Source organism: Phascolarctos cinereus, unplaced genomic scaffold (genome assembly GCF_003287225.1).
Source record: "Phascolarctos cinereus isolate Bilbo 61053 unplaced genomic scaffold, phaCin_HiC Scaffold_7;HRSCAF=346, whole genome shotgun sequence".
NCBI classification, from domain to species: domain Eukaryota; kingdom Metazoa; phylum Chordata; class Mammalia; order Diprotodontia; family Phascolarctidae; genus Phascolarctos; species Phascolarctos cinereus.
The window spans coordinates 172,680,199-172,707,095 of record NW_027556180.1 but is presented as its reverse complement, the minus strand read 5'-3'; the positions used below and the strand labels follow the sequence as shown (position 1 = coordinate 172,707,095).

The following is a 26,897-nucleotide window of genomic DNA, read 5'->3' as shown; positions in this document are numbered from 1 at the left end:
TCTAGGTTTTTATTTTTCTGGATATAATTCATAAGCTCTTTTTCATTACAAAAAGACATTCTATAAGCATTTATTAAGCACCTACTATATGACAGGAATGTTAGACTGAAATAAGAATACAAAAAAAAAAAGAAGTCCTTTTGTCCTCAAAGAACTTCAGTTCCATTGGGAGATAACATACATGTGTGCATTGGAATGTACAAAAGGTATATTCAAGGTAACATTGGGAGTGGACTACCCTATCAGGTAGTGAGATCAGCAAAGACTTCATGCAGGAGATAGTGATTGAGCTAAGATGAACAAGGCTAGGGATTTTAAGAGGTAAGGTAAGAAGGGAGATCATTCCAGGCACAGGAGACAAAAGATGTATGGGAACTACAGTTGAACTACTGAACTACAGAACGTATGAAGAAGAGCCGTAAGTAATGAAATTAGAAAAGTAAATTGGACGGGCACCTAGGTGGCACAGTGGATAGAGCACGGGCCCTGAAATCAGGAAGACCTGAGTTCAGATCTGGCCTCAGACCAAACACTTGGCATTTACTAGCTGTGTGACCCTGGGCAAGTCACTTAACCCCAATTGCCTAAAAAAAAAAGTAAATTGGGAACAGGTTACAAAAAGCTTTGAATGCCAGACAGAATGCAATGAATAAGATGTGTAGTATATGCAAATAGGAATCAATTTATTATTAATATTGACTTCCACAAGAAGCAATGTAAAAGATCTGAGAAAGTATTTTTATTATTTATTTAAACAAGCATATATTAAGCACCTACTGTACACCAGGCACTGTGCCAAGTGCTTAACAAATATTATCTTATTTGATCTGCATGACAACTCTGGGAGAACTAGGCGCTGTATTTTCCCCTTTTTTCAGTTGAGGAAACAGGCAGACAGAGACTAAATGACTTGCCCAGGGTCATACAGCTAGTAAGTGTCTGAGGCTGAATTTGAACTCAGGTCTTTCTGACTCCCAGGTCCAGTGTTCTACCCACTGAGTCACCTCCCTGTCTCTAAAGGATGTATTCAACCAGAACTAGAGGAAGGCTCCTAGCAGAGCAGATGAAGCACATAAACCAAATCATAGAATTTCTTTGTTGTGAGGGACCACCATCTAATCCAACACACCAAAAAAATAATTTGACCTATAAAATGCAACTCCTGCATGGTACAATGCAGGTGCCAAACTCAAACACAAATAGGAGCCACTAAGTCTTACATAAGAATCCTTGCAGGCCATATAATGACTTAGAAAGCCACATATTAATTTATTACATTATAATATTGACTAATGACTTACAAAACCACATAATTAGTTCTTTTAGGTTTTATTCATTTTCTTAAATGTTTCTCAATTACATTTTAATCTGGTTCAGATTTCACTTTGGAGTGTTGGAGAGTGGTACCATGTTTGATACCCCTGTACAAAAATTAAGCAACTCTACTCAAAGATTTCTAATGGAGGTCTGCCCACTACCTCCCCATAAACCCTGTTGTCTCTGTTGAGTCATTTCAGTTGTGTCCAACTCTTCATGACCCCTTTTGGTGTTTTCTTAGCAAAGATACAGAAGTGGTTTGCCATTTCCTTCTCCAGCTCATTTTACAGATGAGGAAACTGAAGCAAAAGGCTTAAGTGACTTAGGTCACACAAGTAGTAAGCATCTGAGACTGAATTTGAACTCACAAAGATGGGTCTTCCTGACTCCAGGATGGGTGCTCTATCCACTATACCACCTAGCTGCCATAGACTCTAAGCTACTTCTAATTGTTAGGAAATTTTTCCTTACATCAAGCCTATTGTCTCTGCAATTCTATTCACTGTCTAGTTCTGACCTTTGGAAGACATAGACAATAATGCCCAATACAGGAAAAAAAAAAAGACTTAAGAATAGTTCAGAATGAGAGGGCATGGGACCATTGCAAGATCCTATAGAGTGAGGACTGCTTTATTTTTGTCTTTGTACCATCAGCACCTGGCACAGTATCTGGCATAGAGTAATAAATTCTTACTGATTAATTGACTGCAATAGGTGTGGGTATTTATCCTCAACTATGAGCTCACAGATCTATATAAGAAACCCTACCATACAGAGTTAAGTTTCCCGGATCATGGCCTCTTACTCACTGTGGTCTATCATTCACTCAGTTGTCAAATTGCTCTTCCTAAAGCACAGGTATGACCGTGTCTTGCTACACCTACTCTATAAATTCCAGTGGCTCCCTACTAGCTTCAGGTAGTAATTTAAATTTTAAATCCTCTTTGGCTTTTAAAAAGACCTTGAAACTTGGCCCCTTCTTACCTTCCCAATCTTCTTACCATCTTACTCCCCTTCATCTATAATTCAGTGACACTGGCCTTCTTGCATGACACTTTATCTTCTGATTTGGGGCATTTTCATTGGTTAGCCCCCACACCTGAAACTCTCTCCCTACTCATCTTGCCTACCTAGCCTCCTTCAGATCTCAACCCCCCTTCTGCAGGAAGCCTTTCCTAGTCCTCCTCATCTTAGTGCCGCCCCTCTGAAATTCTTTCCAATTTATCCTGCATCTATCTTGTTTGTGCATAGTTGTTTACCTGTCATTTTCCCCTCCTCATTAGACTGTGATGTCCTTTAGGGTTTTTCCCCTTTCTTTGTATCCCCAGCACTTAGCACAATGCCTGCACATAGTAGGTGCTTAATAAATGCTTAATGACTAGTTGACTTAAGAATAAATGGTTTCCTACATTGGTCCTTTTATGACCTTGGTAGTTAGTGTTTGTGATAACAATACCCGTCATAAGAGCATATACTTTGTAATGTCCCCATTTCCCATTTTATTGTTCACTCACTCAAAAAGCCTGGAATTTGACCCTTCCTTGAAGAGGGAAAAGGTATGCTGCTTGCCTCAGAGATCCCTGTCAGTTCATGTAATAGATTAGAGGCTAATTATAAGAAGGTAGTTGAAATTTATTCTATAAAGTCATGTCATAATGAGATCCTTCAAGTATTAATCAAGAAACTGTAGCATGTGCAGCGGCCACACCCCAGTAAAACCATTTCAGCAGACAGGCTAAACCGTGTTAAGGGTAACCAACAGGCCTCAAATCTGTCACTGAGTTAGGAGGGTATCTACACTCGCATGTGAAGACTTCCTCCAGTGGAACAGGCAGGTGAGAACAATTTGCTCCAATGGTCATGAAAGTGACTGAAGCAGGTGCTATGGAGAGCTTAAAGCTTGGTCTGGCATCAAAGACACCAAGGTCATCCACTGTATCCTGGACTATCACCAGTCATCTTGACTTTTGTCTTGTCACTGACTTCAATGACTCAGGAAGAGAGAGTGAGGATGGCGGTTCTGGGGCAACTCTGCCTCACTTAAATCCAATTTACATGCTAGTCAAAACATCACCTGTGATGCCACTGGTCTTCTTCAAAAATGAAGAATGAGCCACAACAACCATAGCCTGCAGTGGAGTCCAAGGCAGGCTGCCATTTTACTATAGCATCACAATGAGATTTCTATGTACTGGGCTTTAAGAGATGAACCTTAATTTGTAAATTTGATTAAGTTCCCTCAAGTCTTATGTAAGTACAGGCGCAGGATCATCCTATATTTCAATCTGGGATATGACTGGCTTGCCTTTAAATGTGGTCAGCTGGTCCTTCTCAAGTCAGACTTTTGCAGGTCAAGTGTGTACATATAACTAAATGGACTAGACAGGGCTGGGAGAGCTCTTCTGCCTCTCAGAAAGTATGCAAAAGTAATCCAAAGTAACCCTGCTCTTTATTCTAACAAGAATAAAAGTATTGAAACTACATGCTGGAAATATATAATGACAAACTTTGGTTCCAGAGAAGAGATATGAGAAGGCACTTCCCTGCCTCTGCCCACCTTCATTTTCTCTGTAGAAGTGGGGAAATAGGTAACAGATGGGCAGAGCCAAGATGGCAGAGTGAAAGCAGCAACTTGCTTGAGCTCTCCCCCAAACCCTTCCAAATACCTATAAAAATGGCTCTAAACAAATTCTAAGGTAGCAGAACCCACAAAAAGAGTGAAACAAATTTCCAGCCCAAGACAACCTGGCTGATTGATCGGAAAGATATATTGCGCCAGGCTGGGAGCGCAGCACAGCATGGCATGGGCGCACAGGCCACAGCAAACCTGGAGCAGGCCTCAGAGGACTGAACTGTGGGCAGCTGTGGTGGTTTCCAGACTCCTCAATCCAGGAATGCCAAGGACAACTTAGAAGGTCAGTGGGGAAAGTCTGTTTCTGCAGTGCTGAGAGAGGAAGGTGGGGTCTCAGTTCCATTCCCCAAAAGCGCAGCCCTGGGGTAGGCAGCTGCCTCCTGAGCTTCTGGCCCACAGACTGAGGGGCAATTGAGTGGCTGATCAGAGGGGGATTGCAGGGATCTCTCTGCTGGTGCTGAGGCAGGAATCTCTTGCTTTACCCATGCTTGGATCTGGGTCACAGTTCTAGCTTGTAGTGGCTGTGGACAGGAAACCTTCCTCACAGTTCCAGGACAGAAAGGAGTGCTTATGGTCACTAATAGACCACAGCACAGGCCAGGAAAGGAAAAAGAAAAATTGGCCAAATGGAAAAGGAAGTCCAAAAGATTACTGAAGAAAATACTTCCTTAAAAATTAGGATAGAGCAATTGGAGGCTAGTGACTTTATGAGAAATCAAGACACTGTAAAATAAATCCAAAAGAATGAAAAATTAGAAAACAATGTGAAATATCTCATTGGAAAAACAACTGACCTGGAAAATAGATTGAGGAGAGAGAATTTAAAAATTATTGGACTATCTGAAAGCCATGATCAAAAAAAGAGCCTAGACATCATCTTTCAAGAAATTATCAAGGAAAACTGCCCTGATATAGTAGAACCAGAGGGCAAAATAGAAATGGAAAGAATCCACAGATCTCCTCCTGAAAGAGATCCCCAAAGGAAAACTCCTAGGAATATTGCAGCCAAATTCCAGAGTTCCCAGGTCAAGGAGAAAATATTACAAGCTGCCAGAAAGAAACAATTCAAGTACTGTGGAAACACAATCAGGATAACACAAGATTTAGCAGCTTCTACATTAAAGGACTGCAGGGCATGGAATATAATATTCCGGAGGGCAAAGGAGATAGGATTACAACCAAGAATCACCTACCCAGCAAAACTGAGTATAATCCTTCAAGGGAAAAAATGGTCATTCAGTGAAATAGAAGACTTTCAAGCATTCTTGATGAAAAGACCAGAGCTGAATAGAAAATTTGACTTTCAAAAGGAAAGAGAAATCATAAGAGACTTATTAAGGTTAGGGTTAGGGTTAGGGTTTACATTCCTGCATGGAAAGATGATATTTATAACTCATGACATCTTTGTCAGTATTAGGGTAGTTGGAAGAAAAAATTATATGTATGTATAAGTAGATAAATAGACAGACAGACAGATAGATAGATAGATAGATAGATAGATAGATAGATAGATAGATAGATAGATAGATAGATAGATAGAGGGCACAGGGTGAGTTGAAGATTAAGGGGTCATATCTGGAGAATAAAATTAAGGGATGAGAGAGGATTATATTCAGAGAAGAAGAAAGGGAGAGGTAGAATTGGGTAAATTATCTCACAAAAAAAAAACAGAAAAGAAAATGCTCTTACAGTGGAGGGGAAATGGGGGGAGATGAGAGGGAATGAGTGAATCTTATTCTCATAGTATTTGGTTTAAGGAGAGAATAACATACACATTCAATTGGGTATGGAAATCTGTCTTACCCTACAGGAAAATAGGGGGAGAAGGGGACAAGAGAGCAGGGGGTGATAGAGAGGAGGGCAGATTGGGAAAGGGGGTAATCAGAAGTAAATACTTCTGAGGAGGGACAGGGTCAAAAGAAAGAATAGAACAAATGGGAGGGCAGGATAGGATTAAGGGAAATAGAGTTAGTTTTTCACAACATGTCTACTATGGAAATGTTTTGCATAACTGCACATGCATAACCTATATTGAGTTGCTTGCCTTTTCAATGAGGGTGGGTGGGGAGGGAGGAAGGGAGAAGATTTGAAACCTAAAGTTTTAAAAACATATTTTTTAAAAAATGTTTTCACATGCTACTGGGAAATAAGAAATGCAGGAAATGGGGTACAGAAGTCTGTCCTGCCCTACAGGAAAATAGAAGGGGAAGGGGAGAAGAGAAGGGGAGAAGAGATAGAAGACAGGACAGAATAGGGGAAGGGATATTCAGAATGCATGCCATCTTGGGGTGGGGGGGGTGAAATGGGGTGAAAATTTGGAACTCAAAATCTTGTGGAAGTAAATATTGAAAACTGAAAATAAATACATTTATATTTAAAAAAAAAAGAAGTGGAGAAATATGGGTGCAGAACCCTACGTATAATGTCAGATCTTTTCAATATATTGGTTAGTTTTGCTGAACTAGGTTTTTCCTCTTTTTTTATTCTTCATTAGACGGTATTATTTTCTAGCATGGGGAGAGGGAAAGAGAGACATTAGGAAATGTCAGTGATGTAAAACTGAAGATATTATAAAATCTTATTATTAAGAAGTAATCCTTCTCGAGAGAAAAAGAAACTAAGTCAAAGGCAGAGGTAGCTGAAAGCTTATAGGAGGGCTAGAACAGTGATCTCCTATCTAATGTAACAGGAAAGTGGCTTCTTCCATGCTTCTGGGTCCTTGACAAATATTAATATAGGCCACATCCCATGTGGAAACCTAGAAAATCCATTTTATTCCTTAACATAAGAAAACTTTTAGCTTAGACTGAACATAAATTGTGCCCTCTTAAAAAACCCTTTGTCCTTATGGGAGATTGGTCCCATAATCAATTTTTTTTTCTCTGCAGTGCTTAAAGTGTCCATTAACTAATGCTTAACTGAATTACAATGGAACAGCCACAAAAGGAAGTGTGTGGGTCGTCTCCATAAATATTAAATGAATTCCTCATGAGCAATGACTGCAATTACACTGAATTCCAAATGAATTTGTAATAATTGCATGCTTAAGATGTTATAGAAGATTCCATTTTGGAAAGCAAAACTTTTGGAGAGTGTTCACCAGCCACCCTATCAGTCCTTGCCAAAGCCAGATAAAGAAGCCAATCAGTCATGTTTAATCAGGGGTGACTGATTCAGAAATATTAGCTGTCAGGTTTTAAAAATGGGTGTGTGTGTATGTATGTATATATGTGTGTACACATATATATATTGCTGATCATGATGCTTTTCTGAAAATGTTCTAAATGGTGTGATGGAAAAGTTATTTGAACAACTGAAAAAACTGAGAATTGTGGCTATTGATATTCCTATGATTTGGATTTATATGATGTAGATTTCAAGCTGAATGGAGCCTGGAGGCCATAGAGTTCAACCTTCTCATTTTGCAAATTTGGGGCAAGTAGGTAGTACAATGGATAGAGTGCTGGGCCTGGTGTCAGGAACACCCAAATTTGATGTGGGCCCAGATACTTAGTAGCTGTGTGAGCCTCTTAACCTCTGTTTGCCTCAGTTTCCTCATCTGTACCCCACAGAGCTGTTGTGAGGATCCAATGAGATAATAATTGTAAAGTGCTTAGCACTGTCTCTGGCACATAGCAGGTGCTATGTAAATGTTAAGTGTCGTTGCTGTTGTTGTCATTGTTATTGTTATTATTATCATTGCAAGTAAGGAACTAAGGTTCAGAGAGGTTAAGTAATCTGCCTGAAGTTATATAAGTAGTAAGTGGCAGGTTCTGGGCTTCTTTATGTCTCCTACAGACTCTAATGTGACAATGCTTTCTTGGTGAATAGTAAGAACTTCTAGGCTAACTGATTTTTATCCCTAGTGATGAAGCAGGCAGGTTACTCAACTTAGCCCACTCAACCTCAGTGCTATTAAATTAACATCCTTAATGATCAGCTGTGATTACTGATTAATGATCATCCCCTTGTTCAGAGGTCTTCAGTCAGTCAATAAACATTTAAGAGCCTGCTATGTGGCAGGCAAAGGGGTAGGGGCAGAGGAGAAATGCGGGGTGTTTAAGCGATGAAAAGGTTTAGAGGAGCCACTGTGCTGGGTGAATTAATAATGGATATGTGAAAGGATTGCCTTACAGCATTGAGGACCCATTTGAGGCTACATATGATAAATTTATAATGGACCCAGTCATAATAGTTTTGCGATTTTCTCCAGCTTTGTTCAGAAGTATATGCAAAGGAACAAAAATAGCAGGTGGTGGGAGTAATCCAAGGCTGAGGTTTGGCAGGGCAAGATCAGTGACATGATAATGGGGCAAAGAACTCAAGTGAAGATAAGATCTAATTGGCAGCGTCAAGATGGGGAGAGTGTAACTAAGGCAGGAGTGATAGCCTAGGAAAGAACAGAGGGATTGAATGATTGGAGGTCATGGGTGGATAAAGAATAGAGTTTGGATTTGGAAGGCAGAGGGAGAAGTGAATGAAAAGAGACTATGATCAGATAGGAAAATTTCAACGATCATGAACACGGAAGTGGTATGATTTTGTATGATGGCAAAACACACATCTTTGTGCGCATTTGAAATGGGGTAAAGGAATAGATAATACAAAGTGAGTAAGTTGAGGAAATGTGAGATAGGGGATTTTAAGGGAGTATCATTCATTATATATGTTGAAGTCCCCCTAGTATGAGGGCAGGAGTTGGGGAGGAGAGAAGGATTCTGAGAAAGGCACTGAACTCATTAAGGAAAGAAAAGAAGGGTCCTGAAGGTTGGCAGACAACAGCTACCGGAATTTTAAATGGGTGGTAGATATGAACTGAGTAAACCTCAATGGAGATTAGGTTATTGTGTGATGGTGATGAAGAGTGGATTCCCAATAAACTCACTCAGCATTTTAACGTCACCACAAATGTGGCCCCAATCTAATTTTCCAGCCTTATTTCACAGCCTTCTAAACATCTGGAGTATCTTCATCTCTTACCTGTCACTCAGGAAATCCAGTAGCTTCCTATCCTTTCAGGCAAAGCAGAGCCCATCTGTTCTGTTATTCCCCCACAGGGAGTGTTTTCTCCATCCTCTGAATTTTCCCAGTCTCACAACAACCCTGTTTGGTGGGGGCTATTATAACTCCCATTTTATAGATAAGAAAACTGACTTGCACGTGGAACATCCTGTTTCGAACTGTCTTTTCTGTGTGCATTTTGTGTCCCCTATTGAACTGTGAAGCAGCTAGATGGTATAGAGCCCCTGGACTGGAGTCAAATCTGGCCTCAGACATTTACTAGCAGAGTGACCCTGGACAAGTCACTTTCCTCATCTGTAAAAAGAGCTGGAGAAGGAAATGGCAAACCGCTCCAATATCTTTGCCAAGAAAACCCCAAAGAGTTGGACATGACTAAAAAAAAAAACTGACAAAAATAATCTCTTCATCTATCTGACTTTTGACACAAGAGGAAAAAATTTTCCTCATGTGACCTTTCAATATAATATAAAAGTGTTGACACACTGAGAATTCCAGTCTGTAGGGTTTGAAACTTAAAATCATCTTTGATTCCATCATCTTTCTCATCTCCTAAACCATTCCACCACCAAATTCTATTTTTCCTTCTTCAAAATGGACATTAGCAAGCAGGCCATCTATTCATTCATTTTAAGTCACTACTATAGATGCTGAACAACACTCAGCCAAGGATAGATTCCTGGGGCATCCCAGAAACATCTGCTTCCACGTTAATATAAACCCAGTAAGGATGACTCTTAGAGTCCGTTCATTCAACCAAGTCCACATATACCTAACAGGACCATCTTCTAGGACAACAATTCTCAAAATGTTATCTGGGGACCCCTGGTGGTACCTTTCCTTTTATGGGGTCTGCAAGGTTAAATCTATTTTTATAGTAATACCAAGATGTTTTAATTTCTAATACAGTAAATATTGATAGCTATAACCCATATAAACAAAAACTCTCGGGAGAAATCCTCAACAATTTGTAAGAGGGTAAAGAATGCCTAAAACAAACAAGTTTAAGGACCAGTGGTCTGGCACAGCTTTCTCTATCTTCTCCAAAAAGTTTAGAGTCTTTATCAAAATGCACGTTAACTACATCTTCAGCATTGCCGTAATCTAGTTACAGAGAGGGAGAGGGAGAGAGAGAGATTACTCAGGCAAACAGAGGTTGCTTCCTTCTCTAAATGTTCACAAACTATTCCTAATCTCACTCCCACTGATTCATTCATTTCTTGTGACTATTAGGAACAAAACAGGTGCTAGGAATTGAGGGAGAAAAAAGCTAAGTAAAAACAGAGTCCCTCCCCTCAAAAAGTTTATAATATCCATCAATCAACAGAGCATCTATTATGTATCAGGCATTGTGTTAGAAACTAGAGACACAAATACAGTAATAATAACTAGCATTCTTGTAGTACTTTAAGGTTTACAAAGGGATTTATGTCAGTTAAGTGAATAAATGGAAAAATTGTGCACTCCTAAGGCTTTTATAGTCTAATGAGGAAAGCAATAAGAAGGGGGCAAGGAGAAAGAGGAGGCGGGCAAGATAAAAGAAGAGGAGGGAAGGAGGAGAGAGAGAGAGAGAGAGAGAGAGAGAGAGAGAGAGAGAGAGAGAGAGAGAGAGAGAGAGAGAGAGAGATGGAAAGACAGATGGAGGAAAAGGGAGAGAAAGAGATAGAGACAGAGAGAATATTTAGTAAGAACTCCTATATCCTGGACACTGTGCTACGAAGCAACGAGGATGCAAATAGTAGCAAGAAAGCCACCTGCCCTCAAGGAGCTTAGAGTTCGGTGAAGGAAGACAACATACAAAGTGCATCCTGGAAATGGTTGGGGTGGGGGTAGGGTGGGAGGCTGGTTGGCAGTGACAGGAAGCCATATATCAGACCTGGATGAGCTAAGGAATGAAGTCCAAGATTTTGATGGAGTGGAGAGGGTCAGAGAGAGTAGGGCCATGGAGAGGGGACTGCAGGACATTTATTGTGTACATACAGAATAAATATGAAGAGAATAAATAAAAAGTAATTCAATACAAGTTGGGGGGGGCGGGGAGGACACTAGCAGTTAAGGGATTTGGGAATGGCTTTGTGTAGAAGGTGGTGCCTGAATTGTACCCTGAAGAATAGGAAAGATAAGAAATGAACACAATAGGTTTAATTCCAAATAAAACATGAGACTCACACATGCTCAGAATTTCTAGGAGATAAAAAGACTTTTCAATTCAGAATTAAGATAAAGATTGGGAAAAAAAAAAAAGATTGTTGAATTTGACAATTAGAAAGTTGGTGACTTTAGAGAATGGTTTCGGTATCTGTTCTAAGTTATCCCTCTGATTCATATCTGTGAGTCTCTCTAAGTGGATGAGGAGTTCCTTGAAATAGCATGTCTTTTGTTTAATTCCCCAAAATGCGCAGCACAGCTCAGGGCATACTTAATAAATTCTTGTTGGCTCTTTGGTTTTTAGTGGTAATTAATCTGTGCCATTCCACACACTCTCAGCTAGCCTGCCTTGTTTCCAAAGGCTGGTGTTTAAAAGAGAGCTAACTAGGCTTAAGGCTTGGGCCAGTAACTAGAGAGCAGAAAAAGGCTAACTGGCCCACACGGAAGTCAAATCTGCGGCCTCAAAGATGCAGGGCTCCTGCTGCCTGAAACAGGCAGGATTCAAAAGGTGGCACCTCTCAGTGCAGAAAAAGCCAAACACAAGAGCAAACATTTGCTATTTGTAGCAAGAAGCAGCAATGAGGAAGCATGAGGCATTTTTCCTTCTCCAGCAAAATCCCACTAACTTATGCTAGAGAACCATAGGTAACACAAGGAATTAAAATATACACAGAATTACCTAATCTCATTTCAACTAAATTTCAAAGTCTCTCTAACCAACCTTTTTTCTGAAGTTTCTACCCAACAGCTACGCTGTCTGGACTAATTCGTGTTTCCTCCTTCTTCCTAACCTCTGGTAGAGGCACCTCTGAGCTAAGATGTAATCAATCAATCAATAAACATTTATTAAGCACATACTATGTGTCAGGCATTGTGCTAAGCACTGGGATGCAAAAAAAGGTAAAAAAATAAGTCCCTACTTTCAAGGAGCTTACAATCTAATAGGATAGACAACATGCAAACAAATATACATAAAAAAAAAAAAAGGAAAATAAAAGAGGGATAAAATCAAGAAGGTAACTAAAAAAATTTTTTTTTAATTTTTTAAAAATTAAAAAAAAGAAGGTGACTCAGTGGACAAAGTGCCAAGGAAGACCTGAGTTCAAATATGACCTCAGATACTAGCTGGGTGACCCTGGCAAGTCACTCAACTTGTCAATGCCTAGGCAGTTTTTTAAGACTGTAAGTTACAAAGAAGGTGCCAACCTCCATTGATGGAGGGAATATATTTATGCAGGAGGACCCTCTACCAATGAAATCATCAGGTCCAGTCCTTATCCTTATCTCCAATTAGTAGCTCTCTCCTACTAATTAGGATAAGATTATTTCTAGAGAATACTTTAATTGCATTATCTTCCATTTTGCCAGAGTCCATTTTCCTCTGATTGTAAGGGCACCCAGACATCTGATGCAGACATGCTCTAGGAGGAAAAATGTGGTACCAAAAAAAAAAAAATTATATATATATATATATATATATATATATATATATATATATATATACACACACACACACACACACACACACACACACATACATATATATAATGTGTATGTATATATATACACATACACATATGCATATATATACATACATACATTTTATATATATACACACATACATATATACTGTCAAAGCCCAGATTTCATGAGTTTTGTGAATGAATTTTGTAGAGGTCCCAGAGTGAAGAGTCACAAAGAAATACAAAGGGAAAGATACCCAGAAACACCCAGTCCCCCATGATTGTGCCATTCTGCTGTGAAAAAGTCTTCTTCCTCCATGTTCCATGAGCTTATGTAGAAACAGTATAATGAGGGCTAGTTGACAAATGCCACCAGTGAGCACTATTGGTAGAACTATGATTTGGCCCAGCCATTCTGGAAAACAATTTGGAACTACACTCCCAAAGTCACTTATCTCTGCACACCCTTTGACCCAGGGATGCCATTACTATACAGTAGCTAATGGTAGTGTTCCCTTCCCCCACCTCCCTGAAGAAAAGATTCATTGAACCATCTTAAAAAATTCACAGAAGGAAATTCATCAATCTGTGTGTAATATGGAGTTGAGGTTTCTCATATAATTCTCTGTTTCCTTTCTACTTGTACATGGAAATATTCTCTTTCTCTTTGTCTCTGTTTCTATCTCTATCTCTTTGACTCTCTATGTCTCTCTGTGTCTCTTTATCTCTTTCTTTCTCTATCTCTGTCTTTCATTAACTCATTAGACTGTAATAAGCTCCTTGAGGGCAGAGACTGTCTTATGCCTTTCTTTGTATCTCCAGAATTTGCTCCACTGCCTGACACATAATAGGTGCTTAATAAATGTTTCTCTCTCTCTCTCTCTCTCTCTCTCTCTCTCACTCACTCATAAAAAATTGCTGCTGATTGAAGCCTTGCTCTAGGTAGCCTCAGAATGGAAGAGAGGTATATGCTGTCTACCCACATCTATATTTCATTCATTGCCTTTGCTAAAAGCTTTATACTTTTACAGAGAAAGCATAGTATAGTAGATATAGTAATTAATTTGGAGTTATGAGAGAGATGGATTCAAATCCCTCATCTGACACCTACTAGATATCTCCATTTTATCCTAGATAGATAGATAATCTTGTCTGTATATAGCTGTTTTCATGTTGTCTCCCCATTAGACTGTGATCTTCCTGAAAATAGGAACAATTTTTTGCTTTTCTTTTTATCTTTAGGGCTTAGCACAGTGCCTGGCAAATAGTAGGTCCTAATTAGATGCTTGTTGACTGTTGACTGACTGACTCAATTTTCTTATTCCTGAAAGGGGTGTGATACTTATTACACTTACTTCACAAAATTTGTGTGAGATAGTGTATGTAAAGTACTTTAAAACTCTACGTAAATGGATATATGGCCAGAGGATTCATATAAACAAGTTTAATGGTGATGGGAACTATAAAAATATGAGCAAAACCATAGCTCATGTGAAATGGCCAGTCTTTCTTCATTAGACCATTCCTCTTCCAGTCAAATGTATCTCAAGATCTACAAAGCTTTCAGAAGTTTGCTGAAGTAGCAGTTCCATGCTGCCAGAACTGAATTTGTCAGTCAGTCAATCAATCCACAAGCCTTTCTAAGAACCTGCATTGCCAGGCACTGGCTAGTAGCTGGGAAGACAAAGACAAGAACCTTCAAGGATCTTTCCATTCTATCAAGGTAGTTGAAACATATCAGCTGGCCACCAGGAGTAAGTCATCAGCTGGAAGAGTACCCCATAGAGACAGAATGCATTCCATTTGTCATTCACTGGCCAAGAAAATTTTTCAGTTCAGCCCCCCAAAACTTAGGATTTCCCTTCAACTACTCTAAGGCTCTAAATATAGTTCAAAATTGAGTTGGTTCAAAACTCAAGTCAAACATTAAGGGAGAATCCTTTAAGGGAGAGTCCAGAGGCCCATCAGGAATTCCAACCATTTCTAGATTAAGTTTACTAGATATCTGGCAATGACCATCCATGTGCTGTATGTTTCTGCTCGGATCTTCCACTTGGCTGGCATTTTAAATATGTTTGCCATTCAAATTTTTACTTGGGATTGGGTTTCAGAATGAAGTTTCCTATTAAATTGTTTTAAATTTATGATACTCAATTTCATAATTAAATAATTCTCTCTTTGGACAATTTCTTGCTCATTTTACAATCACTTTGATTTAGTTTTGGTTTGGCATGTCACATTCATCAACTCAAGCCTTCAGGTATTACTTAGAAGGCGTACCACCAGTGACATCATTATACCCCACTAGCCAACATAATCTGTTGTAAATTTATTCTCTTAGATCTTCCATTTGCATTCTGGAGGTCTTACTTTCAATTTGCTGACCACACTCTCAGGAGACCTGAACCAACCCTGTATCCCTTTACTTCATGTACATCCCAAGGGGAACTTAGAGCAGTTAGAGCTCCCCGTGTTTGGTTGAGGATGGGTGAGGTGGAGCATAGATATGGTACTGCCAAACCCGTGACAACTTGAGGAGGGTGTTCTTAAAGGAAGATACAGCTACATTGTGCCCTCTGGTGGCCTAAACGTAGTTCATCTTTTGCTGAATAGGGTTTATAGCTCCAGAACTGGCAGGAAGGAAGAAAACAAGCATTTATTAAGCGTCTCTGTGCTAAGAACTGTGCCGATGTGTTACAGATATTTGATCTTCACAACAATCTCAGAGGCAGGTGTTATTATTAGCCCCATTTTACAGCAATGGAAAACACACAGATGTTAAATGACTTGCCCAGGGTCACACAGCCAGTGAGTGTCTGAGGTTAGATTTGAACTTGCCTTCCTAAATCCAAGCCCAGCACTCTATCCATTGTGCCACTTAGCTACCTCTAGATAGACTGAAGGGGACCTCATTGGCAGTCTCATCTCAGCCTGCCATTTTAAAGCTAAGGAAACCAATATCCAGGGAAGGTGAATGATTTGCCAGATGCCACACAGGGAATAACTATCAGAGGCAATATTTGAACCCTCTGACTCTAGAACCAGTATGGCTTTTTCTACACTAGCAGCTATTAACTAGAAATGATATGCCACTCTGGTCTAAACAGCTAATACAAAATTAACACTCATTAATAAAAACTAACAGTTCTTTAGCATTTCAAGGTTTACAATGTGTTTTCTTCACAACTCTGTGAGGTTGGTGGTATAAACAACCTTAACCCCATTTTATAGATGAAGAAACTAAGGCTCAGAAAGGTAGAAGTAAATTTGCCAGGCATGCTAACTAGTAGTTTTGACAAGGTCACACAGCTTATAGCCAGATCTCTTGACTTCAAGTCCAACATTTCTTATCCACCCAAGGTGCCCAGTACCCTCATGTCTATGGCAGTCACATCTCCTGAACTCAAAACTGGAACAAGTGGTCAGCCAGCTGACATCATCACATGAGCTCTTACCTTAGCATATGTGCAACCCAGGGTCTGTGGAGTTTGCAACTAAAACTGTCAGAGCCCATGTCATCACCCTCCACCACACATCCAACATACATGTCACACATATACAGGACCCATCGCCAGTCATCCTGACCTAAGTCTTGCCACTGGACTCATGACCCTGGAGAGTGAGGCTGATGACTTTGCACAGCTCTGCCTCACTTAAATCCAATTCACTTGCAAATGGAGACATCACCCTCCTGATGTCATTGGTCTTCTTTAAGAATGAAGGATGAGCAACAATACACACACATTTACCATGCACATAAGTTAAGTCATAGATACTATGGAGTAATATGTGTTTTCATGAGTACTTACATTGTTTCTTTAATACGTAATTCATCATTTTTTGTGATTTTCAACCTTCTGGGCATTTTTTTATCATAACACTTATTGACTTGATTCATTCACATACTATTTACTGAAATATTTACATTTCTGGAGCACTTTAGCTTGTTATCATTATTATTCTCAAGCAATTTAGCTTATTATTATTGGGAGCAGAGTTATATTTGATAAAAAAAAAAACTGCCCCCCCTTTAAGCTGCTATACTTATGCTGCACCCTGGCTGCCTAGCACCCCTGGCTTCCCCACATCTCCCCTCCCTAAGAAGTGAATGATGAAAAGGATCCCAGAGGTCATCTAGTTGAACTCATAACTAAATGAGAATTCTTCTTACAACGTGCCCTACAAGTGGATGTCCAGCCTCTGTGTGAAGACTTCTAAAGAAAAGAACACAGCTCCTCACAACAGAGACAACCCATTTCATTTTTAGATAGTTGTTTTTTCTTACATTAGCTGTTGGGTTTTCCTCACATTAAGCCTACAAATTCATTTTGTAACTTCTACCAGTCGTTCCTTGCTCAGCCTTTGGAAGCCAAGCAGAACATGCCTACTTCCCCTTTCATGGGACAGACTTTCAAATACTTCAAGATAACCTTCATGAGGAAAAAATGCCCATTTTGCATCTGCTTGTCCTCATCATGGCATGCTCTATCAAGGCCCTTTACTGGCCTGATGACCTTCATCTGGATGATTTTCAATTTACCATGTCCTTCAGCAGCTAGGTGGTGCAATATATAGAACACTGGGCCTAGAGCGATGAAGATCATATCCAGCTTTAGACACTTAACTTTTAATTGCATGGCCTTAGGCAAGCAAGTCACATAACTTCTGTCTCAATTTTCTCATCCATAAAATGGGGATGATAATAATAGTACCTACCTTTCAGGGTTGTTGTGAGGATCAAGTGAGGTAATATTGGTAAGCTATTGATTTTAGACTATATAGGAGCAACCCTATTTATTGGTCTCTATTGGTAAGTTGATTTTAGACTATGTAGGTACTTCCTCCATTAGAAAATAAGCTTGTTATGAGTAGGAATTGTTTCATTCATTCTATTTGTACCCCTGGCACAATGATGGAAACATAGTAAGCACTTGATAAACACTCCTTGATTGACTGATTGCTCCTCCACAGTCTAAAATCAAATTATCTGTTTTGACTGTTAGTGAGTAATCTGGACAAATCCCTTGAACTTTCAAAGAAACTGTTTTCTAGCCAGGCCTCCCCCATCTTATATTCATGAAGTATTCCGCCTCTCCACTATCAAAATCTCTCTTCCAACTCTTAATTATGTTCTGATTAACCATTCCATGCCAAAACATTAATGACTAAGAATGTTACCCCCTCTAGGAAGTATTTACATTTTAATAGGGGAAAATGCCAGTGACTCTAAGAAATGAATCTTGTAATGGAAGATTTCTAGGAAACAGTGAAAGGCTAGTGAGTGAAAGTTTTAGGGGGTGGGAAGGAGAGACATCTTCCAGATGTTCTAGAAATTATACTATCAGCAGCTACCCATTACGCCTACATGATAGCCTTTGGTAACAGTGGGTGAAAATCTAGAGTGTTGTATATAATTATTTCTCAAGTCTTCCTGACCTTGCTCATCATGCCTTCCGTTGAACCATGGGATAAACAGGATTCATTCAACATATACTTACTTAGTGTGGTGACTTAGGGATAATGGATAGAAGCCTGACCTGTGATTTCATTAGTGTAGGAAATTCCCCCTGCCAATTCAGGTCCAAACCTTCTCTAAACTTTTAGTCTTAGAGATTGGCCTAAAGCACTGGGGTCTTAAGTGACTTGCCCAGGACCATCCAGCCAATAAGTGTCAGATATGTTTTCCTAGCTTCCAGGCCAGCTCCCTTTCTACTACCCCCCAACACTGACCCTCATCACAGTACAACTGTGATACATAAAGGTGAATAATACATAGTCTCTGCTCCTAAGAATCTTATAACTGAGGAGATAACATTTGTACAAATAAATATAATGTATAATATAAAGTAGAGCCTGAAATGGGCATAGGAGAGGTAATGTATGAATAGAGTTCAGAGGAGAAATCACCTTTGACTAAGAAGATCAGAGAAGGCTTCATTGAAGCATTTGAGTCTGGGGTCTGAATAACAGCTAGAATTTTAAGAGGCAAAGGTGAGACGTTCTGGGTTTATGGAGAAGTTTGAGTCTATGATTCTGATAAACTCAGAGATCTCAGAAGTCACCTAGTACAAATTAAAATTTAGCAGGAATCTACTCCCACCCCACCCCACCCCACCCCCTACCCCCAAGTAGTGATCCATTATCTGCTTCAAGACTTCAGTGATGAGAAATTCACTGTCTCTAAAAGGAACCCATTTCACTTTTGTACATTTTCAGTTGTTAAGTGGTCCTTCATCTCACCCCTGCCCCATAGGTAAATCTGTCTCTGTGGAACCTTCTTCTCATTACTCCTGGCTCTGTCCTCTGAGACCAAATAGAATAATCAGTTATTCAACAAGCATTTGTTTATTTATTAAGTACCTACTGTGTGCCAGGCACTGCGCTAGGCACTAGGGAGATACATTCTAAACAAATATAACTCCCTCTTCCACAGCCTAATTATCATGCCCTTCCCATGGAATATCTTTTCCCTAACAAATATCCCAAACCTCTGAATGATGTAGTCTCTTACTATCTCTTACTATCTAGTTAAGAGGACTAAAAACCATTACCATCCTCCCCAGCTCACTCCAAACATGCAGATAGTTAAACCAGGCAACAAGTAGATGTGGAAATTTCTCAGTATAGTACATTGGAAAATAGCACTACTCTGTAGTCGGAGGACCTTGGGTTCAAATCCTCTGACATGTGCTACCTCTATGACCTTGGGTAAATCACTTGCCCTCTTCAAGCCTCACTTCCACTCCTGTAAAATGAAATGGTGGGCCTAGATATCCTCAGAAGTGCCTATTCTCTCTAAATCTCTTATCTCACACAGAAGTTTTGTTTTGAATTCCCAGTAGACAAGCAACGTTTACCCATATACTCAAATGGACCCTCAATTCTGGAGTTCCATCCATCAGTGTGGATCAAAACCCATCCGTGGTGGTTAATGTGGACATATGTTTTGCATGACTTCATGTGTATGATGGATATAGTATTTCTTGTCTTCTCAGTGGGTAAGGGAAGGGGTGGAGGAAGGGAGAGAATTTGGAACTGCAAATAATTAATAAAAAAAAATCTGTGGCTATCCTGGGTAGCTTTTGCCCATGTTCTCCCAGAAGTTCACCAGAGGAGGTTGACTCAACCCATTTAACAAAGCCACATGTGTAAGCATAAAGTGTGTGCTGATCTGGACACTTTTGTAGCATGTCAAAGAAGTGTCAGGGTCTATTTTCAAGTCATCTGAAGTCCATTTTGAGTGATAGAATGTGCGCTTTGGGACTCATCAATTAGTAACACATAGACAAGCAAGAGTCTATGGCCAATTAGCCCAGTTCATTTAGAGCATAGTATTAATGAAGCCATGTGCTTCCCATCCACAGTCTAGCACTCTCTAACTCAGCCAAACTGCCCTGTTCTCTGCTCTTCACATAGCACACTCTATCTCCATACCTTTTCACTGGCCATCCCACATACCTGAAATTACCATCCCTTTTTACCTCTACCTTATAGAATTCTCTCCTTCCTTCAGGACCCAGTGCAAGCACTAGCTTCTACAAGAAGCCTTTCTTAATCTCCAAAATGATAGTACCCTCCCTCCCAAACTACCTTGTGTTTAACTACTTCGTATATATTTAGATTTGTTCACTTTATATTTATTAGATAAAGACAGACTTACACATTGTCTCATCCATTAGAATGTATGCTTCTTGTGAGCAGGAACTGTTTCATTTTTCTCTTTGTATCTCAAGGCCTAGCAGAGTGCCTAGAACATAATAGGTGATTGACTTTCAATGCTTGCTGATGGATTTATTCAATTCCATAGCCACAGTCCACATGCCTAAATTTCATGGGTCACATGAGTCAGTGAAAATCTATCATCTCAACTGCAAAACAATTCAAGGCCTATTGACTGGTCATTCCAATTGCATTTTTCCAAAGAAGTGTCTGTACAATGCAAATAAAATGATTGTTGAAGCAGTATGTTGTAAATAAAGGAGCTCCACGAGACCATGAATTTAATCAGAGAAGGCTTTCTCTGGAGTAGTTATTGTATCATGTAAATGACCTGAAGGTGAACAGTCTCTGAATATGTATTTGACAAACACAGATGTTCTCATTTGGGACAGACGGGTGGGACTTTATGGAATGGGAACGTTTCATGTACTTGGAGAATTGTTGGAGCTTCTTAGTGGGAGGATGCTGAGAGGAGGGCCTCATAATTTTAAGGTTAGATAAACTTTCCAATTATTTCACAGTCTTTGTTCTTGGTAAATATGCAATATTGGCAAGAGTATTGTGATAGCACCCCTCACATTTCTTCCCTTAAAGTAGAATGTGAGTGTGTGTGTGTGTGTGTGTGTGTGTGTGTGTTGGGAGGGAGAGGAAGGGTTGAGGGTTGGAAGTATAATGGCTCAACTAGAATATTTGCTCAGCAGCGGAGTGAGCCAAAAATTGATTGTTTCCAAGTACTCACCCTCCCTTTCGTTGTTAGTGCAAGAAGAATTAGCATGCCTATTTTTTTCTCTGTCGTCGGATAGAGACAGGGGGAAACCCAAGGGAAAACCCTGGAAGCAGACTCAGCAAGACCATGAAATACTGCAGATGAGCTGGAGCAGATTCCAGTATTTTCACCAAACATTGATCTTGACTTTCCAGGACAAATGAATTTCTCAGTGAATGCAAGTGACAACAGAATTTCATGTCTCATATAGGACACTTTGTGCAAAACAGAGAATATAAGTAAAATTATGTGTTTGTTTTCAAATTATGCCTGTGGGTGGAAGATATATGGTGCTTTAGGAATTGTTGGGAACTTTTCCCAAGGAGCCTATCATAAAATAATTAGCCAACAGCTTAACCCCATGTCCCTGAGGTTCTTAGTATAGGCTCTAAATAAAGTTTGAATGCAATGTACTGTAATAAAGAGACTGTTTAAACAGTCTAAATAGGGAATCAGATAGATACTAGAGTACTAACAGTGCAGCAGGGTACAGAACTCATAATAAGTCACAATTATATAAAATATATTAATATATTGTATTAATAATATATGTATATATCATTAATATATTAATAATATATATTAATATATAAAATCTGTAGAATACCATATAACTATATATAAAACATAATAACCACCAAATAACCTCACAAACCAAAACTGAGAAACCAAGAGAATTGGAAATATCTAGGTCAAAGTTTGAGGCCAAGAAAGTAGAGGGGTTACAATGGCTGTGAAACCAATCTTTATGAATTCTAAGGCAGTTGGAGTTCAAGCTATAAGCTTCCTGGAATAAGACATAGCCCTGTGAATTTTGTTATAGGTTGGGGTAAATATAATCTTGAGGAGATTACTAAAACTAGTTAATATGTTGCCATTTGTACTTCAAAGCTAACTTGCAAAAATTGGATGAAGAGAAGTCAGCTAACATTTATTGAATGGCCCACTAGACCTTTTGAAGTATTAATAAAGAATATATTGTATTTTACTATAAAATGGTTATTTTCATGCATTTCTCCTTTTATAGTTTATAAACCAGAGGGTAGAGATGGGAAATAGGAGTCCTTGCTAGAAATCTGAGATTAGCAGTTCTTTCTATTGGCCTTTGAGTATTCAGTATTTTTCATGAGTGATATCCATTGAATTTTTATGTAAAAGAGAGAAAACATATGAGAGGCATTACAACATAGAGAATAGAGTGAGAGGATCAGAAAGACTTGGGTCCAAATTTCACCTATGACACTAACTGTGTGATTGTGGACAAATCACTTAAGCTCTTGGAGCCTTGGGCAACCAAGTTATATATTAAGTTATACTGTAGATGGCTCCAATCTGTGTCAATGAAAGGAATTTCCACGCAAATGAAATCCCACAAGAAAAATATCCTTGACCTGTTGAAATACAGTAAAAAGAAGCATCCATTCATTAGACCATACAGAAAACAGCATCCCTTTTGAACAATTTCCCCAAATGTGTTGGCCATGTTTATCTGTTTTGTGTACTTCCCACTGGCTTTAGAAATAGAAAGGAAACTAAGATTTTAAAACAGCTTGTTTTCTTCTAACTTAATTACTCTGTTTTTTGAATTTCAAATAAAATTAGGCTGACCTTCTCATGCTAGCAACATGTGAATTTGAAAGAATTAACACATTTGGTTTCTATTTTGTATACGTGTTTTTCCAGAAAGAGAAGAAAAGTGGACTGTTGAAACTTCTAGCAGGAGCCTCTACCAAAAAGAAGTCTCGCTCACCCCCATCTGTGTCCCCAACTCATGACCCCCAGGCGGCAGCAGCTGAGGGAGCTCTCCAGGGTGCTGTGGGACCTGAGGTGTCATTGCTGTCTAGCCACGGAAGGGCTGGCTCCTGCCCGATCGAGAGTGAGATGCAAGGGGCTATGGGCATGGAACCACTTCACCGGAAGACTGGCTCCTTGGATCTGAATTTCTCCATCTCCTCCCCAGTCAGGCAGCCTCCTCCTTCCATGGCAGCCATCCGACCAGAACCCAAGCCATTGCCCCGAGAAAGGTAATGAGGATAAGGGAAATAGACATTGTATCCTTTCCGGTGCTTTGTGGCACAGAGGGGAAGGGTTGTTTAGTCTCAACATGGGGAGGCAGCATGGTCCAGGGGAAAGAACACTAAATGTGGAATCAAAGGACCTGGGTTCCAATTCTTGCTGTCCCACTATGTGGTCTATACTTGGCCTGTCTGGACTTCGGCTTCCTCATACTTAAAATGAGGGGGTTGTGTTAGATGACATGTAAGGCCCCTTCCAGCTTTAGATCTATTTTCCTATGTAGGCTACTTTCAATGAGGAAGATAACTCATTGGAAACAAGCTAGCAACCTTGAGATGGGTGCCATAAATTGGAATGTCTGCCTCCATCAGAAACAGGTTGAGAGTCCCTTATCCTTGTTATGAGTAGGCCTTCTCTGGTATCTTGAGAAGCACCAAGCATGCTGTGACAAAGTCAGAGGTTATTCTTTCCATGTAACCAGTTAGTCTCTGCAGAGACTCTGCTTTTGACTTTCCTGGTCATGGAGTTTCTAAGATTCTCGTGTATCTCCTAAGGACATTCCATAGCTTCTGTCAGAAAGCTTTTCCCAGTTTTCCTTGTTGGAAAGTTCTATGTATCTCACAGAAACTTCTCATGTTGCAACTGAAATCTACCTTGTCAAATGTCAACTTTCTCCTGAAAAGAGTAATGAAGACCTTACGTATTTACTGAGTCCTTGGTTCAGGAGATAGACAAAAAAAAAATCTGGGTGTCCTGTTTGAAGTTCAGTCCAGAGAGATATCTCTAATTCTCTGAGCCATATGGATTGGATAAAGTTGAAATTGTGGGCCACCAAGGAGTAAGTTCAGAAAGGGCCACCTTCAGCTCTATTAAATAGAAAAAAGCATACCTCCCACTCCATGCAAAAAAAAAAGAGAGGGAGCCCTTTTCAGGTAAATTTGCACTTAGAAATTCATACCTTCAAGGAGTAAGAAGGAGAGGGGTTGCAGGTTGTAGAAAAGGGCTATGGCAAATCAGGTTTTCCTCACCCAGTTTGTAAAACATTATAGAAGATGCCACCTAAATGCAGGCTTATTTGGAGTCCTTTTAAAGTCTATTAAAAAGGACTACATTGTCTTTCTAATTTATAGCTATGTTATAAACTTAAGCCTGATGCAGGCAGTTACAGTAAAAATGTGTCATAGGCAGAACCAATTCACAGAAACAATTAATTAATTAATTAATTCTCCTTACCTTCTACTTTCAGGAGAGAGAAGCAAATCACAAAATTAGCACATATGAGATATTTAGGGTTTTTTTGGTTGGTTGTTTTTTGTTTTTGTTTTTTTTGGGGGGGTTTGTTTTTGTTTTTGTTTTTACAAATCACAAACAAAACTTTTTGGGATATTTCCTGGGCACAGGATATGTCTAGCAAATCTCCCTCCACCTTGTAGGGCTATAATTAATATTCAGAATGCCAGGCCCACTAAGATCCCCAGGTATCAAAGGATTAATTTTTTTTTGCTTTGCCAGTTTGTTTTTTACCAAGACAGGAAACTGTCTTAAATAATAGTAAATTTTGTTTTAAATAATAGTAATAAAATGAGCATAGCAGATGCATTTCAGAAGGTTTTCAATATGAAAGTTAAAGCACAACAGAATCTACTTAACAATATCCGTGCCTCCATTTTCTTGTCTCTAAAACGCTGACCTCCTTGTGGGCAAGGACAAGGATGGTGCTTGTTACATGCTAAATACTTAACAAATGCTTTTTGACTGATTCTAAAATGAAGGCATTAAAATAATGACATTTTAGAGGTAGAAGGGACGTTAGAAATCATCTAAGTCTAGTCTTTCACTCGTGTAGGAATAAATATGTCTTCTCTTGCTCTGTATAGAATAGAAAAAGGATCAGTGATTGAGTAATGAAAAGATCCAGAAGCAATAATAATGATGATAATAATAGAATTTGTGGAAGACATTAAAGTTTGTAAAATATTTTACAAATACAATTTCATTTGATCCTTACAACCCAGTAAAGTTAGGTGCTTTTATTATCCCCATTTTACAGAGAAGGAAACTGAGGCAGAGAGTGGTTAAATTACTTGCCCACAGGCACCCAGCTAATGTCTGTGGCTGGATTTGAGCTTAGGTCTTTCTGAATCTAAGCCTACTGTTCTAACCAGTGCACCGAGATCAGGGAGGGCAGATTCCAGCATCACAAGAAAAAATTTTCTGACAAATGGAGCTGTCTATCCGGTCTTCTCCAAGACAGCCCTTCACGTATTTGCAGATCTCTGCCATGTATCCAGGTTGAAAGGCCCCAGTTCCTACCTCTTTCCCTTACATGACTTAGTTACAGACCTAAAACGAGATTATCTCTAAGGACCTCTCCAGCTCTAAAACTTTTTGATCCTTATTCATTATTTTCAATTTTATGACTACAAAGTCCTGATACTTTGTTCTTTTGCTAGTAATAGTAGGTTCATTTTATCCTCATGACAGCCTGAATATCCAGAAAATTACACAACCCATTATCGTGTATGCCCATTAATTGGATTTTACTCTGCTACTTGTTTAGCTTCAAATGCTTTAAAAAAAAAAAAAGGCCATGGAAACCTTTGGCACAGAGTTTAATTCTCCTCATTCCCCAGACACTCAGTAAAAATCTCAATAATAACTGCTAAGGGAAAGCCTGAGACCACAAGCACTTCTAGAGTAGCCAGACGCCAAATCTGAGTTTTGAAGGCCTGTCGCTAAACAAGCATTTTAGAATTATGTACCAGATACTTTTCTAGGCACTGGGCATACAAAGACAAAAACTAAACATCTTCTGCCCCCAAGAAGATTAAAATCCATAGAAATCACCTATGCGGTTGCTGGAGGTTAAGTAGTACTTTAGTATCAAGGCAGCTACCTGGTACAGTGGATAGAATACCAGGCCTGGAGTCAGGAAGACTCATCTTCCTGAATTCAAATATGACTTCAGATACTTACTAGCTGTGTGACCCTGGGCAAGTCGCTTACCCCTGTTTGCCTCAGTTTCCAATGAGCTCGAGAAGGAAATGGCAAACCACTCCTGTATCTTTGCCAAGAAAACCCCAAATGGGGTCACCACTGAAAAATGACACAACGATCCAGGCAAAGAACTAGAGCTCTCATCGTTGCTAATTATGGAATCATCACTCTAGACATAGAAGGAACCTCATAGGTCCTATAGTCCAATTGCTTCTTTTTTTCCAAATAAAGAAACTTGAGGCCCCGGGACTTTTTGATCCTCAGGGTGGAGTCATACCAGAGGACATTTGCCATAGGTTACTGTTTTCCCCCTTCTATTAGAAAGGAGGCAAGCAGCTAGGCCTGCCCTGGGATTTGGGGAATTTACCCACTTTGCTTAGTGGTGCTTATGGGGGAGAAGTGGAACATGGTAGAAAGAATAGTGAACAAGGATTTAGGCCTGGTACTACAGCTAACTCAGCCTTAAGAAGACCCTTCCTCCCCTGCCAAAGCCTTAGTTTACTCATCTGTAAAATGAAGGCTTAGACTACTACTACTAACAACAATAGCTGGCTTTAAGGGTCACAAAGCATGTTACCTGCCTGTTGTGTTCTGCACACCAATTTTATAAGGCTGGTTCTACAGACATCATTAGTACCATCTGACAGAGGAGGAATCTAAGGATAGCAACTTGTCCAAAGTCCCATAGGTAGTAAATGTTGTCATCAGTATTCAAACTCAGTTCTTCCTGACTATGAATTGAGGTTTTATTTCACTTTGATCACTCTGCCTTAGATTATCTCTAAAGATCCTTTTCATGTGATCTCAAAATACTTCAAAA

At 39.5% G+C, this 26,897-nt stretch overlaps 1 protein-coding gene across 2 annotated transcripts in view; it reads left to right on the top strand.

Annotated features, from left to right (window-relative positions):
- Nucleotides 1-26,897, top strand: part of SH3RF3 (SH3 domain containing ring finger 3) — a 571,324-nt gene that overhangs the window by 534,472 nt on the left and 9,955 nt on the right. For both annotated transcript variants that reach the window (XM_020965168.2, XM_020965166.2), the window contains one exon: nt 22,748-23,088. In XM_020965168.2, coding sequence (XP_020820827.1) covers nt 22,748-23,088 — 341 coding nt within the window. The remainder of the gene's footprint in view (nt 1-22,747; nt 23,089-26,897) is intronic.